Source organism: Sebastes fasciatus, chromosome 5 (genome assembly GCF_043250625.1).
Source record: "Sebastes fasciatus isolate fSebFas1 chromosome 5, fSebFas1.pri, whole genome shotgun sequence".
Taxonomy (NCBI): Eukaryota; Metazoa; Chordata; class Actinopteri; order Perciformes; family Sebastidae; genus Sebastes; species Sebastes fasciatus.
The window spans coordinates 24,898,418-24,914,853 of NC_133799.1; the positions used below are offsets into that span (position 1 = coordinate 24,898,418).

The window sequence follows — 16,436 nt, forward strand, 5'->3', positions numbered from 1 at the left end:
TCATGTGACATCACGTTTTACAGTCACAGAACATCCTGCTCTCTTTAAAGGTCGACTGCCTGTGCGTTCTTTTCAAATTGAGACGCCCACTCAGCTGTTAGCAAGAAGCCGTGACGTAGGTTACCACAGTAAGCTAATCATTAAGGTTATAAATAATGTGAAAGCCAGCAATAGCTGAGTCAATGTTAGCTGTGCTAAGTTTGGAAATAACCGAAAGGGTTGTATGTAATGTAATAGTCTGTGTTCTGTGAGGTAAAATTGCTTTTATGAATGGAGTCTGGTTGCTTTGAAGAGAGCATAGATATAACAGCTTCTGGATGGATAATGACTGACAGTTTATTGTTAGCTGAGGATACAGGATATATAGACAATAAGGCCTCCAGATAATCAATATTTTTAATAGGAATTTAAAGGTAGAGTGGGAGTGATCCTCTAATCTAAGTCTTCTCAACAAAGCAAACAAGTGTATTCCTTATTCAATGACTATGGATAAGTAGCTCATACAATCCCACTTCAAAACACCCAAACTATCCCTTTAAAGACCGTCTACAATCTCAAAACATCTCCTCTATGAATCCAACTCAGACATAAATAGACACAGGCATTTGCCTTTCCGACCCTCGCCGTCCTCAAATAGTTAGATCTGAAGGAAAACAACAATAAAACACAACAACAGACGGAGTCCCAGCAGATTCCCATGACAGATGGAGACGAGAGCGACACAAAGTCTGGTGGTTTCTGGAGGAATCCGGCTCATTCCAGAGAGATCTTCTCCTCTCCGTCTTTCTTGCTGTGACTCTGCGTTCAATAAAAGAAAACAACAAAGTGAGAGAGAACGAGAGCGAGGCCTCGTTTTACACGCCATCCCCTCCTGCCCCCCCTTCCCATCCTCGCCTCTGGTTCACACCACGCTGCGAGACAAAAGCATAGCTGTGGTCACGACCACTTGTATCGCAAACAAACATATTGGTTTTGATTTAACCAGCAGCTTGCTATCACAAATCACCCACAGACACAACACCAGCTCTTTGCTGCTGGATCGTATGAGACAAAACAACAGATAGCTCAGTAGGACGCATCAATGCACACACACGCTTGTTCTCTGTGGCTGCAGCAAAGCTGTACAGCGTCCCGTGCCGTCTGCGGCAGTTATTGAAGCTGTACAGCGCGCCGTGCCGTCCGGGCCAGTTATCCGTGTGCCATCTCAGCTCAAAACCACATCAGTCACAGACGCAGACGCGCTCGGCAGGAAATGAAGTGCTTCAAAATCAAAGTGTGACAATTGGCAGAAGACTGGGGGGTTGTCGGAAGGAGAGAGAGAGAGGTGACAGCCACACTGTGGGAACGACACTTTCTCACCCTGATGAGTAACGAGGGAGAGAAACAATCAAATAAGGGCCGAGGTTGAGGGTAAGAACCCGAGAAACAGAGGATCCATATTTGTCGATCTAGTAGAGGTCGATTCATTGATCATTCTTTCATCTGATGGACAGAAAATGAATCAATAACACTGATTTGTCATTTAAAGGAATCATTTGACATTTTGGGGAATGCACTTGTTTGTTTTCTTGACGAGACCTAGATGAGAGGATCACTAATTCCTAATGGAAATATTGATTATCTGGAGGCCTTATTGCCGATGTCCTGTATCCTCAGCTAACAATTAAACTGTCAGTCATTATCCGTCCTCATGTTTATTTGATTTGACTTTAGAGTTACGTTAGTTACATCTGCTCTTGTGGACACATGAGAAACACAAGAATACCTATTTTAAAGAGTGGGTCCATTATTATTATTATTTATATGTGTAGGTTATATGTATTCAAATCGAAACATTCCCATTTTGGTCGAAGTATGTTTTAGCGTCAAAATGCTATTTTCCCTTCAAGCCCTTCTAAAAACTGACCTGATGTGGGTTTCTGCATGATGCTGCTGCTGCTACGTGTACAGTATATATACATCCTTATAGTCAGGTTAACATTGCATATAGTAACTTATTACACGGCTGTGTTGAATACTTGATTCTGATTGGTCAATCACGGCGTTCTGCGTCTGTAATTTCTCTATAACAGACCGTTGCTATGTATAACAGACTGTTGCTATGTATAACAGACCGTTGCTATGTATAACAAACCGTTGCTATGGGCGCAGCTCTGATGTTGGACTCTGGCGGACCAATTTAGTGTCAAATATTGATTTCTTCAGTAAGTAGCCGTGTAATAAGCAGGATAATGTACAGCTAGCGGGCCATTGTTGTGAAAGAAACCCCTTCATCTCCGCGTCGGGGGGCAGCATCACCCTGTCGGGGATTCTTTCAAAAATAATGACTATCTCGCTGTACATTATCCCTTACTTAGATGGCGGAGTACTTAATAATAGTACTTAAAATATTTTCCGACGGCGAACTGAACTCAAAGTGAAACGTATCTACACTGTTTTTGTCATCTGAGCCTGCTGGCTTTGGAGAGAGCATAGATAAGTTTCACTTTCAGTCCAGTTCCTCGTCAGAAAGGAGAAGGAAAGGGCCGTCTGACAGCGGGATAAAGCGATGGAAATATTCTAAATATAGCGTACACTTAAATGGATATCGAATTTTGTAAGTGTCTAAAATACGTTTTACTGCTGCCCCCGTCCACAACACTGTATTGCTTTGCTCCCGTACTGGTACTCCTGTCAGTTTCTCCAAACTGGAGACACGCCGACCGTCATCTACTGTAAATAATACACTGACTATAGATAAGTACCTCATACAACCGTACTTCAAAAACACCCAAACTGTCCCTTTAACCGTCTGAATGACTGAATGTTTTTCATGCTTCTGCTGAATCAGGGTTAGACGGGTTTATTTGGGTTTTCTTACCGTCCTCCAGTCAGATAGGGGCCGCGTTCGGCAGGTCACTGTGACTCTGTCTTTTGGATAAGTTCTCACCCTTTCTCCTCCACTCTCCATCAAACCTTGCTGTAAAATTAAGAGCTTTAGGATGTTGGGATGTGAAGGGTTTTATTTATGGATGTTGCGTTCATGGCTGCAAGACGTCCAACTAAAAGTACTTATCAGTACTTAACTAGTCCTCTTACCGCTACCTGAGAACAGCTGCTAGAGGAAGCCTGACGTCTAAACATCCCTGCCAGGGAGGAGAGACTGGAAGGGATGGGAGGGATCGCTTCCTCTGCTTCCGCGAGGAGGAGAACAATGATAGAGGAAGTGCGAGGGAGCTTTGCCTACAGTCCACACCTACAGGAGTATGCGCTGCGGCTGCTGTCTGTAGGTATTGTTAGCCTAGCTTGATTATAAGACACCCGTCTGGAGGTGTGGGCTGCTGGGTAGACCTTGGCTGAGGCGGGCCCTCCCAGGCTCCTCTGTCTCTGGGTGTGAGAGACAGGAAGTTGAGGGTATGAGTGGTGCAGAAACACAGGATGTCTGAGGGACGCTGGATAAAAAAGAGAGCGGGGGCCGTGCGTGTATTTGCACTTGTACGACTGAAAGTGGCCTTGGACTTCCTGTTTTGGCTCTTCTCCGTCTTTATCATGACCCAGGAGATGTTCCTGGAGCGGAGGGGGGGTGCATCCGCTTTGTCTTCTATTTACTCTAATAGAGGGTAGAGAGTTCATCCCAACAAAGTGCTGAAACGTTCATGGTAGGGTGTGTGTATATATGTGTGTGTGTATTCCAGTGGCTCTCTGTGGTCGAGCTGTTTTTACAGCTGGGATGTTGAACCATGAATCAGTCATGTCCGGGTCTCCGCCAGCCGAGTGTTGTGGAAGAGATCATGTGTTTCCTTGTGGGTCTGGCCGGCCTGCCCACTTTGATTCAGTCTAGACCTCTCAGACAGTAATAATACACACACCAACACACACACAAGCTGCAGGTGTACAGCCCAGTGTGTGTGTGTGTGTGTGAGGGTTCAGTGAGTTTTACATCTTAAACACTCTCAGAAAATTCTTTGTTTTGCAAATATTATTCTGTTGCATGAAGTAAATGAATAACATCCTCTCTCCTTTCTCCTCTCCTCTCCCCAGTTCTATCTCCAGTCCAGGTTTTCGTGGCGCGGCGCTCGCCTCCTCCGCCCGCTGCTCCAGTTCACCCTGCTGATGATGGCCTTTTACACCGGCCTATCACGCGTCTCTGACCACAAGCACCACCCGACCGACGTCCTGGCAGGCTTTGTGCAGGGAGCCCTGGTGGCCTACTGCATAGTGAGTGCACACAAAACACATCAATTACACGTGCAAACTGTACGAAAGTATGATATGAGTGATAAAGCATGAATGCAGATATAGTAGGGCTGTCAAGGTTAACGCGATAATAACGCAAATTCGTTTTAACGGCAATCGATATTTCAGAAGTTGTAGCAGGCTCAGTTTTAAAGCTGTGAGTGAGGATACTTACATCATATAAAACTAGAAAAACCTAATGAATCCATTGGTACCAACCATGTTATACTAGCTTGTCACCAAGGATGTTAAATAACGCTCCAAACTTACTCTACATTTTGGCGAAGAAAACTTGTTTTCAAAGGGGTCCCTTGACCTCTGACCTTGACATGTGACTGAAAATGGGTTCTATGGGTACACGCGAGTCTCCCCTTTACAGACATGCCCACTTTATGATAATCACATGCAGTTTGGGGCAAGTCATAGTCAAGTCAGCACACTGACACACTGACAGCTGTTGTTGTCTGTTGGGCTGCAGTTTGCCATGTTATGATTTGAGCATATTTCTTTATGCTAAATGCAGTACTTGTGAGGGTTTCTGGACAATATCTCTCAATGTTTTGTGTTGTTAATTGATTTCAAATAATAAATATAAACATACGTTTGCATAAAGCAGCATATTTGCCCACTCCCATGTTGATAAGAGTATTAAATACTTGACAAATCTCCCTTTAAGGTACATTTTGAACAGATAAAAATGCTTAAATGATTAAATATTTTAATCGATTGACAGCCCTAATACATATAAATGTTTTTGCAACTTAATACTTTCTATAATTGATTGGGGCCAACCCTCAAATAAAGTTTGCCTCCACATAGCTCCTTCTTTTCACTCCTCTCTGGTTTTTGTGAAGAAGAGAAATGGAGCAGGCAGCGGAGTGAGGAGAATCCGATTCCCTTTAATGAAGAACACATTGCATGGAGTCAGGCCTTAGTTCAGGAGTGTGTGTGTCTATAAAATCCATACTCTACAACCTTCTTCACTACTTCTGTGACATTTCGTAGCAGCAGTTGCCAGATGACTTTCGTAACCCTCATCATTACACTAAGCTAGATGGAGCCAAGGAAAATTGAATTCGGGTCAAGAGGAAAATAGATGGAGTGCAAAGAGAGGGAGAGAGGGAGGGAGAGAGAGAGGGAGAGGGAGAGGGAGAGGGAGAGAGAGAGGGAGGGGATTAGCTTTGAAACAGGAATGAGGCTGTTAATTATTTTGGGTTTTTTATTTGGCGGCTCTGGTTCTATCAGCACAGCAGGCCGCCGCTAAACTCTGCTGCCTCTGGGAAACGTGTGGAAACACACACACACACACACACACACACACACACACACACACACACACACACACACACACACACACAAGCGTTACCTTTCTACACGATCCAAATCACGAACGTGGAAAGGATTAGATTCATAAAATTTAGCAAGACCTCAGTAGTGGCGCCTCGGCAGACCTTGGCACAGCTAAAAATGCACATGCACGCGCAACACACACACACACACACATACACACCAGGGTGAATGAATGCCAGGATTATTGTGGGCTCCAAAATGAGCCATGAGCAGAAATCAGCGGGTAACAATGGACTGTAACGCTCCTCCAGCTGGGCGAAGTTCAGGAGACGACATCAGCTTTGACAAGGAGAGAAAAAAAATGTTTTCAGAAATGTGCTCGGCGTTCGAGCTGGTCCTCTGAACGGGCAGATCTGGCAGGAGGAGCGAAGGGAGGGAAGTGACAGGAGAGAGGAGCCTTGTCTACGTCTTGGCTCGAGAGGAGCGTGGGTTTAATCCAACTACACTCAGAGAGACACACTGTTCACATCACGCATACACACCACACATATATATATGTACACGCGCGCTCATTTTCAAGCCCCTGCCAATCATGGCGGTTAGTTTTACAGTCCTTGACGCCCGTTCTGATTTGCCCGGTCTTAATAGAAACACACATCTGTGAGTACTTTAGCTCGGCTGTTTCAGCCTCTCAATGAGCAGCGGAGCAGAAAGGACCTGACAGGAGACGAGTGGAGGAAGGATAGAGGACGGATGAAGAGCCAGTGGGCCTCAGAAGAGCCAGCAGAAAGCACTAAACCAAAGTGTGAACATAGTCAGATCTGAAGTTGACACGTGTGCAGTCGTTATTCTTCTAGAATGTAAAGTTTGAAATGTACGAATGAAAGCAGGAGTTCACACTTAAATATTGTCATAGCGAATATGTTTCGCCGCCCTGAAGGCCCTGATCAGACAGAGCGTTTTTTGCAGTATGCTGCGTCTTTTTATACCCCCGTGACAACGTAGTCGGAGGTATATAGCGCTTCACATGTCCGTCCTTCCGTCCGTTCGCAAGTCACACTTTCGTTTCCGAAGCAGAACTTGGAAACTATTTAACTTAGGAACTTCAGATTTGGTATGATCCTGAGGAAGGTGAGCTAATGAAAAGCTAGATTGTGCTCAATAGACTAATTCCTTTAGTTCCAAAAGAGCACAACCTTTGGCCCTACTTTAGTAGGGGGAAGCAGTGACCGGACGTGTGTGTGAGCCATGCTCACTTTTGCCTTGTTTTTTAATTGTTGCAAGGCAACCAACACATCACGCACTGCGTCACACTCGCCGTTTCAGATAAAGTTGAATCATCAGGAGGAATCACCGTGGTAACTCCAACCTCCTTCGTCATGGTTCTGCTTCCTCTTCTTCTCTCTCTGATATACATGTAGCTAGTGGTTTAAAACACTACAGGATGAAGACTTCTGTTATTATTCAACCAGCTTTTATTTCATGAATAAATCAACGTGCTATCTAATATTTAATAGTACAGTTTAAATGAATGAAAACAACTTCCCCGAAATCTCAAGTATCGCACTGGTTTGCCTGCTGCTGTTTTCTGTTCAGATCACGGTAACTACGGTTGGTAAAGTCATAAAGCTCCAGGTATCCAGCGAAAGTCACCACAATGATAGAAAACAGCAATGATGTCGGACGAGTTGAATTTTTTCGAGGCGTTCAGGGCGCTCCTGTAAAAACACGAGGCGCTCAGCAACGTAAAAGCAGCGAGCAAAACGCTTCACTCTCATTGAAAACAATTACAAAAAGCCGCTGTATGGAAACAGATAAATTTGATAAAACGTCGTCAATTGCACAAAAAAAGTTTCTACGCCTACTTGAGGTGTTTTTTGCGTTTGTCGTAAAAAAGAGTTTATGCGCTAAATGGGATATGGAAACACCTTTGCTGAATAAATTCTGAAGTAGTGAACGTTTAACTCACATGACTGATCAGCTGTTTCCGCTGTTGGCATCTTCCCGGATATATACTTATATTGTCTTCGTCTCCAGACAACATGAAACATGGCCAATACTAGTTGACGTGAAAGAACAATTAAAACATGTCCAATTGAAACAAATTCCTGAAGAAGACTTGTTTTGTTTCCAGTTCGCAACCTCTTCTTCTTCTACTCTGTTTACCGGCGGTTTGCAGCCATGCGTACTGCGTCGCCTGTAGCGCCAACTTCTGACCAAACAGCCTAGTTTATTCGCTCCAAACCAGTTGATGAAAACATGCCTAATTTGCATTTCTTTTTTGCAACGTCTCAAAAGTTTGCTTAAAATTCGCTTGATAGTTGAATGGAAACACGGCTAGTGTAACAACATGACAAAGGTTTTGAGGTTTCAGTCGGTATCCCGTTGGTTGTAGCAGCTTTGTTATTGGTTGTGATGTTTTCATGAAGCAGAAACAGTTGGTATTTAAGAGCCCCATGGCAGTCTGAGTAATGTGGTCCATGACTCCATCCTTAGCTTGTGCACATGCATGGAGAAAGCAGTCTCCAACACCCACAGTGCACTTGTCTTGATACAAAAGTCAGATATGAAGAACAAAAGGACACATTGGGTGAATTAGTGGATTTGCACGTCAGTCCCGAGTGTGTGATTGTGAGCAATTGTTCTGAATATGACATGATGAGTTATACGGCCTTGTGAAAAAGTGTCTTCCTTTCCAGATATATTTTAGTAATAGTCCGTAGAGGATTGTGTTGTTCCATGACTTTATTGTCGCAGCCATTCCAGGTTTCCCGAGGCTACAGTTAACCCTTTAATCCCACCGAGTGCCAGTACATGAACAATAGAAACCTGAAGAATGAACACATTCAGATGTAGTGAGTCTGCAGCTTTGTTTTAAGTTAACTGCTGCTTTCAACCCCTTTGTCTGTCCTCACATGTGATGACGGATGGTGTCTGAATCGGATACATGAAGTTTTTTACAAGAAGAGTCAAACCCTCCAGACCGACCGTGTCTGCAGGGCCGTGATCCAGAGAATCAGAGAACCACAACAGGAAGTGGTCCGTCTGTCCTACCTGGCACGTCCTATCAGACACAGTGACCTACTTTTAAACTTGTGTGGTAGTAAAGGTCAAGAGGAGCGAATGCAGCAGGAAGCAGCTGTGAGAGAGAAAGCTGGGGCAGCACTTTTTGAGGTTCATTGTCACAGTGGAGAGGAGCTGGGTCGGACATTAAAGGAGGAGAGGGCAGGAGGATGCTATCACTCTGATTCAAAACACACAAGGACATTCTGCTCATGTTCAGGGTCTCAGATATTGAAGCAGAGTCTTTGGGGTCAGTGAGCTTGTGTAGAAGCAGGAATTCATCTTTCATCACTCCACACACACAAGTCAAGTTTTTAATTCTGTATGTACCACTCCACCAGTTAACCCTTACAAAGTTATTTTTTCAAACTCATGCACATACAATATATTACAGCGTTGTATTAGGGGCCATTGTAGGTAAATCAAATAATAATACAGAGCCGGAGGAGGGGGTTAATATTCCAAGAAGAAACTCAGAATTTCCTGGATTTATGAGATTATAAAGTGGTAAATTTATGCGGCAACTCACGAATTTATGGGAAAAAAACTACATTTCTGATTTTTTTTAATTTCGTAAATTTGTGACTTTATAATATCAGAGAATATTAAAGTTTTTTTCTCGTAAATTTGTGTTTTTTTCTCATAAATTTACCACTTTGATCTCAGAGAACTTTGAAGGTTTTTCTCGTAAATTTACCATTTTAATCTTGGAATATTACCCCCCTCCCCCAGGTCTGTATTTTTTTATTTTTCAAAACTAGAGTGGCCCTAATACTCCGTCACCATATATAGTAACACGCATGTGCATGTGATATTTTCTCTGAAGCGTGTCGATATATTCGGAGTTACATCCTCTGACCTACATTGGTGGGAATTTGTCGATGTTCGTGTGATTAGAATGCAGATATAGTCATATCTGGTTTCATATGCGTGCAAACAAATGCACCGTTTTACCCTGTGACATTCAGAGGGGGTCTAGTGAGTAATGTTGTGGGTTTTCTTTAGACATTCACAGTTCCTGCACATTGGTGCCCTCACTTCCTGTGTGACTCAACTACTATTAAAATGTCATGCCTGACACATAAAGACGCTAAGGACGCACAATTAGAGGCACACGCTGAGTCTGCATCTCTCAACACAAAGGACCTGGAGGCTTTATGTGTGTGTGTGTGTGTGTGTGTGTGTGTGTGTGTGTGTGTGTGTGTGTGTGTGTGTGTGTGTGTGTGTGTGTGTGTGCGTGCGTGTATCACGCACAGGAAGTGGTGAGGTCGTGATAAGCCTTCCACCATGGCAGGTTCAGGGGCGATAGGTTGGAGGTCGGGTGACGCGGCGACGAGGCCTGCTGGGATTGGACGCTTAGCACCCTGATGGGAAACGAGCCTTGAATGTTTCCCATGATGCCTCGGGTGATTCTCAGAGATATGACTCATCCCGTCATATCCCTCCGCACTCCCCTAATTATATCATATATAAGATAATGATGCACACAAACTACGCACAAAGAGCCCCTTTTAAAAAGCAGCTGTGGAGGTATCTATATATGATGTCATCCATGAGTCAAAAGTCACCAGTGAAGGTCACTTAATGGTCAGTAAATGTCGAGCTGTAAGTGAAGAGAATGTCTTTGTGTTGAGCTCAGAGTGAGACCGTCTTTGTTATATAAATAGATCACCGTCTATATGTCGACCATGACCGCTATATGTTTTTCCCCGTATGAGAGCACTGTGTATTTTCTCCCATGAGAGTTATCCACATTGTTTTCCCCGAGGAGCTGCTGCACAGTAGGCTCTCTTTCTAAGTGTTGAATGGCAGCTCCCCCCCTCCCCACCCCTCGCCCAGCTGGCACAAGCCCTCTGCTCGCCCCTTGACTGGCAGCGAGGAAGGAAAATCTGTTGCGCCTGCCAATTAATGTGTGTATTTGTGTGTGTGTATGTGTGTGTTGCTCATGACTGACCCCAGACCCTTGTAAGTGGAAACGCTAATGCACTCGTAGAGTGGACAGTAGTTTCCATGGTCCCACTACTTCCTGTCCGCCCCGGCCCATTTTCCTGTTTGACATATGATGTCATCAGGAAGAGATTTTTTTTTCTCACATCCTTCGTTAGCCAACATCAGCTGACCTCAGAGCTGATGTAAAGATAAAAAAGGGAGGAATTCACCCCTGGCATCGTTTAATAGAAGATTAGCTCGGGTTCATTATGTGATTGCAAGTTTAGTGTGAGTTATACTAAGATCACTTCCTCCTGCCAGATTACTCAGTGTTTGGGAAGTTTGGGATTGCACAGAGGGTGGCGGAGGGAGGTGATGGGGAGTTTCTCGTCATGGCATCATGGAGTCATGCAGCATCTCGCCAGCTCACGGCTCCACGTGGGTGTCCGTATTCACATTAGCCCTGTTCAGACCTGCCGGGTTTTATTTTCAGCTAGTTCACTCCTGCTATTAAATTTATCAGAATTTTCTCTTGCGCAATTACATGAGTTTTTTTCTTGTGAAAGAAGTGTGACTGCTGCTATTGCAGGAACAGTTTTGAGCCCAGCCTTTTAGCTAAGAAGAGACATATGGTGGGTGTTTGGTAACTTTGCATTGGGAGTTGAAGGCAAATCAACTGAGATTAGTTTAACGTGTGCTGTATGCAAATTACAAAGATAACTTCGGGTGTCCTCCAACGTGGTTCATTTGCATTAAAACTGAACTACAAAAAAGTATCCGCTGAGTTACAGACGTCTCTTTCCCAATGTAAGTCTATGGGGAAAAGTCTTTTTGGGACCAGTGATATCACGTGACGGACACTGAAGTTACAGTTCCATCAAGGTTCCGCAAGATCTGGCAACTAACGTTGGTGAACGCCCTGGTTAACTAATGTTGGTAATGCTAAATATGGCTGCAAAAGAAAATATAAATACATAATCCAATCAGCTTTCATCCATCCACATGACGTTCACAACACTTCCAAACAAGGTGGGGGGGCTGGGGAGGAGAGGCGAACACTCCATGACTTTGCCCACTTTGGAGACAGGAAGTGTTTACCATTTCAAACCACATCTTTATTTATACAGGAAACATTTCGTCCTTCTCTTTTTTCTTCATGTCTTCTCTGTTCGCTGTCCTCCTCCCGTCTCCTCACCTCGCTGTCCCTCTCCTGTGTGTCCACCAGGTGTTCTACGTGTCGGACCTGTTCAAGCCCCGGGTGAAGCCGGCCACGCCCCCGCCCTCCCCCATCAAGAAGGAGCTGCTCCCGTCGTCCGACATCATCGAGAGGAACAACCACCACAACATGGTGTGAGAGAGGCCGCCGCCGCTTCTTCCTGCGACCGAGGAGCCAATCGCAGCGCTGCTCACCTCCCATCGGACAGTAGAATGTAGCGACGAGAGACTGTGGCTGCGTCTCAAATGGCACCCTCCTCCTCCTCCTCCTCCCTTTTTCTTTATTGCAGCGCCCCAGCGAGGCGCTCTGTGGACTAGGGTGTCAGATTTGAGGTTTGCACGGCAGAGTCCACTCTCACTATCCAGACTTATTTACTATTATTATGTTAACTACTAATCTACATTTGAGCCCATCGTTTTGAGCACAAACAGAATTGGAAGACAAAATGAATTAAGAAATTGACTCGACAGACGGAGCTGAGGGAAAAAAACACTTGTGAAGAAAAACGAATGAAGAAAAAAAAAGACAAACCCCCGGTGCCGAGGGAGAGAGGGATCTCCAGTTGATGCTTCCTCTCTGAACTCTCTGTGGCCTTGGAACGCCGTAGGACAACTACTTCCTTAGCTATGGGAAGGATATTACTGCAATACCTAGCAGCATAGAAATATTAACAGTATAGAAAAAATATAACTTATAGCACTGTTTTTAAGTTCATTGTCCATTATCACCACTTGCTGCCTGAGACGTCTGACTGAGAGAAAACTTGATGACGCTGACACCCGAGAGACAGAGTATGGACTCCGAGAAGCCGACCGAGCCTGGTGTGGTCAGGCAGGGTAACGTTAGCGTAGCACGGCTTCCATAACAACAACCCTCTGTACCAGTGGGCTGCTGTAAAGCCTCGGTTATACTTTCCGATTGCACGTTAAGCCTGGTTCATAGTCGCCGTAGTGAAAATGGCGCGAGGTGAGCACACCAGAAAAATTACGTCATCGCGGCTTTCGTGTGGTGTGCAAAAGCTATGCAAGATTCTTGTAACTACGCACAGACTGCGCGCGCTGCATGGACGCCTTTCGAGGGACGACTGGCCGAGCAGGTTCACCTGTACAGACATCTCTACAACTGTTCATTGAGAGACCACAGCGACAGTCACATGACATTGAGTTCTTGGAAAGAAATAGGCGAATGTGAAGAGTCTTTTTGCGAGAGATTATTTTGTAAAAGCTCAAATAAAAAAAGGTCTCATGGAAAGAGTGGTGACCTGATGGGAAGCACCGAGAGACGGAAAGTAATTTAGACTTGGAGGTAAACGACCGTAATAGTTACAGTACACAAATGCAATGTTTGGCGGTATGTCGATGTTTACTACTGTTTCCAGGCAGCCTGCTTTCCGGTACCACTTGCAACGAACAACGCGTTGAGCGTAAACGCCTCTGTGCATGCTCGTAGCGAGTGCGCCATCTACGGACTCCGGCACCACGGTGTCTCGCACGAGTGTAAACAAAGCTTTAACGTGGAATCGTTACGAGGAAATGTTTGGATCTTTTATACTCCGTGCAGGTTTTCTCCTTACTCCTAAAAGTTCTCCATTTTCTACACCCATCCGCGTCCGTGTGGTTTGAAAAAAATTCCGGTTATGCATGGACAGGCGAAAACCTGCCCTCCACTAAGGGCCGTATCTGATGGTGTGACGTCACTTTTGCCGTGCGGACACTCGCGGATGCAGCAAGCATAAAAACAGGTTTGAGAGCAAGACATCAGTGTCTTTAGCAGCAGGAAGTGAAGCCCTCCAACCTCACATACGTCTGTCTCCACGTCAGCACGTCAAGCTTTTTTTGCAGTGGACTCTCAGAGCGGCCCAAACCCGGGATGTTGCATTTCTTGAGGGTTAGATGTAGTAAAAAGGGGTGGGGGGTTGATATTTTCTGTGGAAGGAGCGCCTCCCAGCACCTAAGAGTGGCGTGGCTGTGCCATGCCGCTTCCCTGGTGTTGGGGCCCATCTGTTTGTCTTCCTAAACAGGAAGTGGACGGGTGGACAGAGTGAAGGGGTGCGGGCTGTCACCGTGGAAAGAGGGTGATGAGTTACAGCTAAGCTGGCACATTATTTCTGGGATGATTTGGGCTCTTTCCGCTGGCAGGGAGGGGCTCTCACCCACCCAATCACTCATTGGCAATGGATGTTTGTCTCTCAGTGTGTATGTGTGTGTCTTGTACATGTACATCTTGTATGTGTCTGTGTGTGTGAATGTGTGTGTACATATGTGTGAGCGCTGTGAGAAGAAACCCCCTCTTGATAAACTAAGTGTGTGTCAAATGAGACACGGTCAGCTGTGCCAAGTGTGTGTGTGTGTGTGTGTGTGTGTGTGTGTGTGTGTGTGTATGTGTGTGTGTGTGTGTGTGTGTGTGTGTCAGAGAGCAGGTGGACGTTATAAAAACTGTGGATCTAATATTTTTATTCTCTTTAACCGTGTGTGTTTTATAGCCTGTCCTGTATAATCACTAACAGTTGTACAGACACAGAATCCCTTTTTATTTACAGCCGACTCAGATCTTCCTCCTCCAACAAAACACACTCCGCCATGTTGCACATCTTTCTCATCGTATAGTCCGTCCTATCATTTCACAAAGCCGTTTTCACTCTCTCTTCTCTCTCTTTTTTTTATAAATATATAAATAATGTATAGATCACTAAAGGTAACTCTGTAAGATATTGTTTCTTAACATGTTTTAGATATATCCACTATGATTACAGACCTGTGTTCTTTACAAAATGCTGCTTAAAAAGCATCGATTGACAGATTTTTGTATCTAGAATAACTATTGTAGATTGTAATAGTTACGTTTGTAATATGCATTCAAAAAAAAATACACCCACAATTGTATTAAAATTCAATATTAGTATTTTTGTATTGTCTCGTTTTTTTTTGTACAAAGACATAGTTGCAATGCTGTTTTTTCTGCTAAATGTACTTAGCTCTAATACATGTGCTTTTAAATAAAAAGCTCATTATGAACACAACTTTGGTTTGTCTTCACTGTTGATCCGACACTTTGACTACAAGTTCTGAAGATGGTAGTTTTTTATGGCTTGATGGATTTTTGTTTGTTAAATGTTTGCTCCTGGAAATGATCCTTTTACTTCCTCCATAAACACAAGAAGATATACAAACTGGTGGTGGAATGTAAGTACATTTATTTACTTTACTTCAGCACTTTATATGCATATGATTATGCATAATAAGTACATTTTGCTGATAATATTTCTGTCTTTTTTCTTAATTAAGATTGTACTGCAGGAACCGATGGCAACCGACGGAACCGAAGATTTCAAAATCGAGGACAAAATACGAGCATTTCACCTGTTTAATTGGCTCACAGCCTTCTTCAGAGCGTTCTCCCTCAGCTCTGTTACCGCTGGCTCAGCCGTCACCATGTTGAGAGCCGTGTGGAGGCAATAGATATGCTCTGAATTTTGAATTTAGCACCTTTAAGTTTAATAGTGCCAATTAATATTGAAGCTACGGAGTGCTTTCGCCTCACAGCAAGAAGGTCCCGGGTTTGATCCCCGGTCGAGGCAGAGCCTTTCTGTGTGGAGTTTGCTTGTTCTCCCCGTGTTCGTGTGGGTTTCCCCCAGGTTCTTTGGTTTCATCCCACAGGCGTAAAACGTATGCCAAATCAATGTACGGGTTTCTGATGTTTATGCCCAGCCCTGTTCTGGTCCCCTGACCTTGTTATTTATTTTTCTAAACCAAAAATGTGGACTTTCTTGGCCCCTGACCCTCAGTTTGTGTGTTTTTTTTCATGCCCAGCCCTGTTCTCTTCCCCTGATCCTATTTTTTATTTCATACACCTAACTTTCGACATTTTGAACCCCCTAACCCTAATGTTTGCGGCTTTTATACCCAGTCCTGTCCCCTTACCCTGATCCTAACTATTCACTTTTTGTTTCCTGATCCTGACTGTACCCTAACCCTAATGTTTGCATGCCCTGCCCTATTCCCTAACCCTGATCCTAACGTTCGTGACATACAGTCCCCTCCCTTTTTTGGTCACGTATGCTTATGGCCAAGGAGGACTTTGAGTTACATGCGCATGGCCCGTGCCTTGCCTTAGATCTCTATTTTAACTGCAGTCGTTGGGCAACGCAGGGAGATCTCTAGGTTACGAACTCCCCTAACGGGAGCAGCCGAATGACGAACAACAACGATATAGAAGTTGCAGGAGAAACACTTTTTGCAGTGGCCTCTCCGTGGCCTTTTAGCACCTTTTACCACATGAAATATGCACACGCCTATACGACACATAATTAGGCTCAGAAAGTGTGTGTGATTTCACACCCTGGCAGACACCAGACTGGAGGAGCTGGCGTCATCGTATGTGTGGTTTGTGATCTTGAGTGTCATTTTCTCCACCGCAGCGTGTTTCAACCAGAGAGAGGAAAGCCTGAATGACACTTTCTGTCATCTCAAGTGTTAATCGCCTTCCCGTCAAAATCCCAAAAGCCACACTGCAATCACCATTTGAACTGCATGTCCACATAACAATCTGTATTTTATATACTTACAAATCTACAATTCTAAGCACATCTGTAACGAGGAACTGGTGTCTTTTTTTAGTAGTTTTCATGCAAGTGTGACGTGAACGACTGGTACTTGCTGTGTGAGCTCAATGAGCTCAAAAAGCAATTAGTTGGGTCAATCATTTGACTGATGCTATCATTATA

General features: G+C 44.4%; 1 protein-coding gene across 3 annotated transcripts in view; it reads left to right on the forward strand.

Moving 5' to 3' along the window:
* plpp3 (phospholipid phosphatase 3) overlaps window positions 1–14,732 on the forward strand; it is a 39,861-nt gene extending 25,129 nt beyond the window's left edge. For 2 of the 3 annotated variants that reach the window (XM_074636018.1, XM_074636017.1), the window contains exons 6-7: window positions 4,021–4,197; window positions 11,723–14,732. In XM_074636018.1, the coding sequence (XP_074492119.1) occupies window positions 4,021–4,197; window positions 11,723–11,851 (306 nt within the window). In that variant the 3' untranslated portion in view covers window positions 11,852–14,732. The remainder of the gene's footprint in view (window positions 1–4,020; window positions 4,198–11,722) is intronic. The other variant, XR_012593990.1, reaches the window with a different exon arrangement.
* Window positions 14,733–16,436: the final 1,704 nt, after the last annotated feature.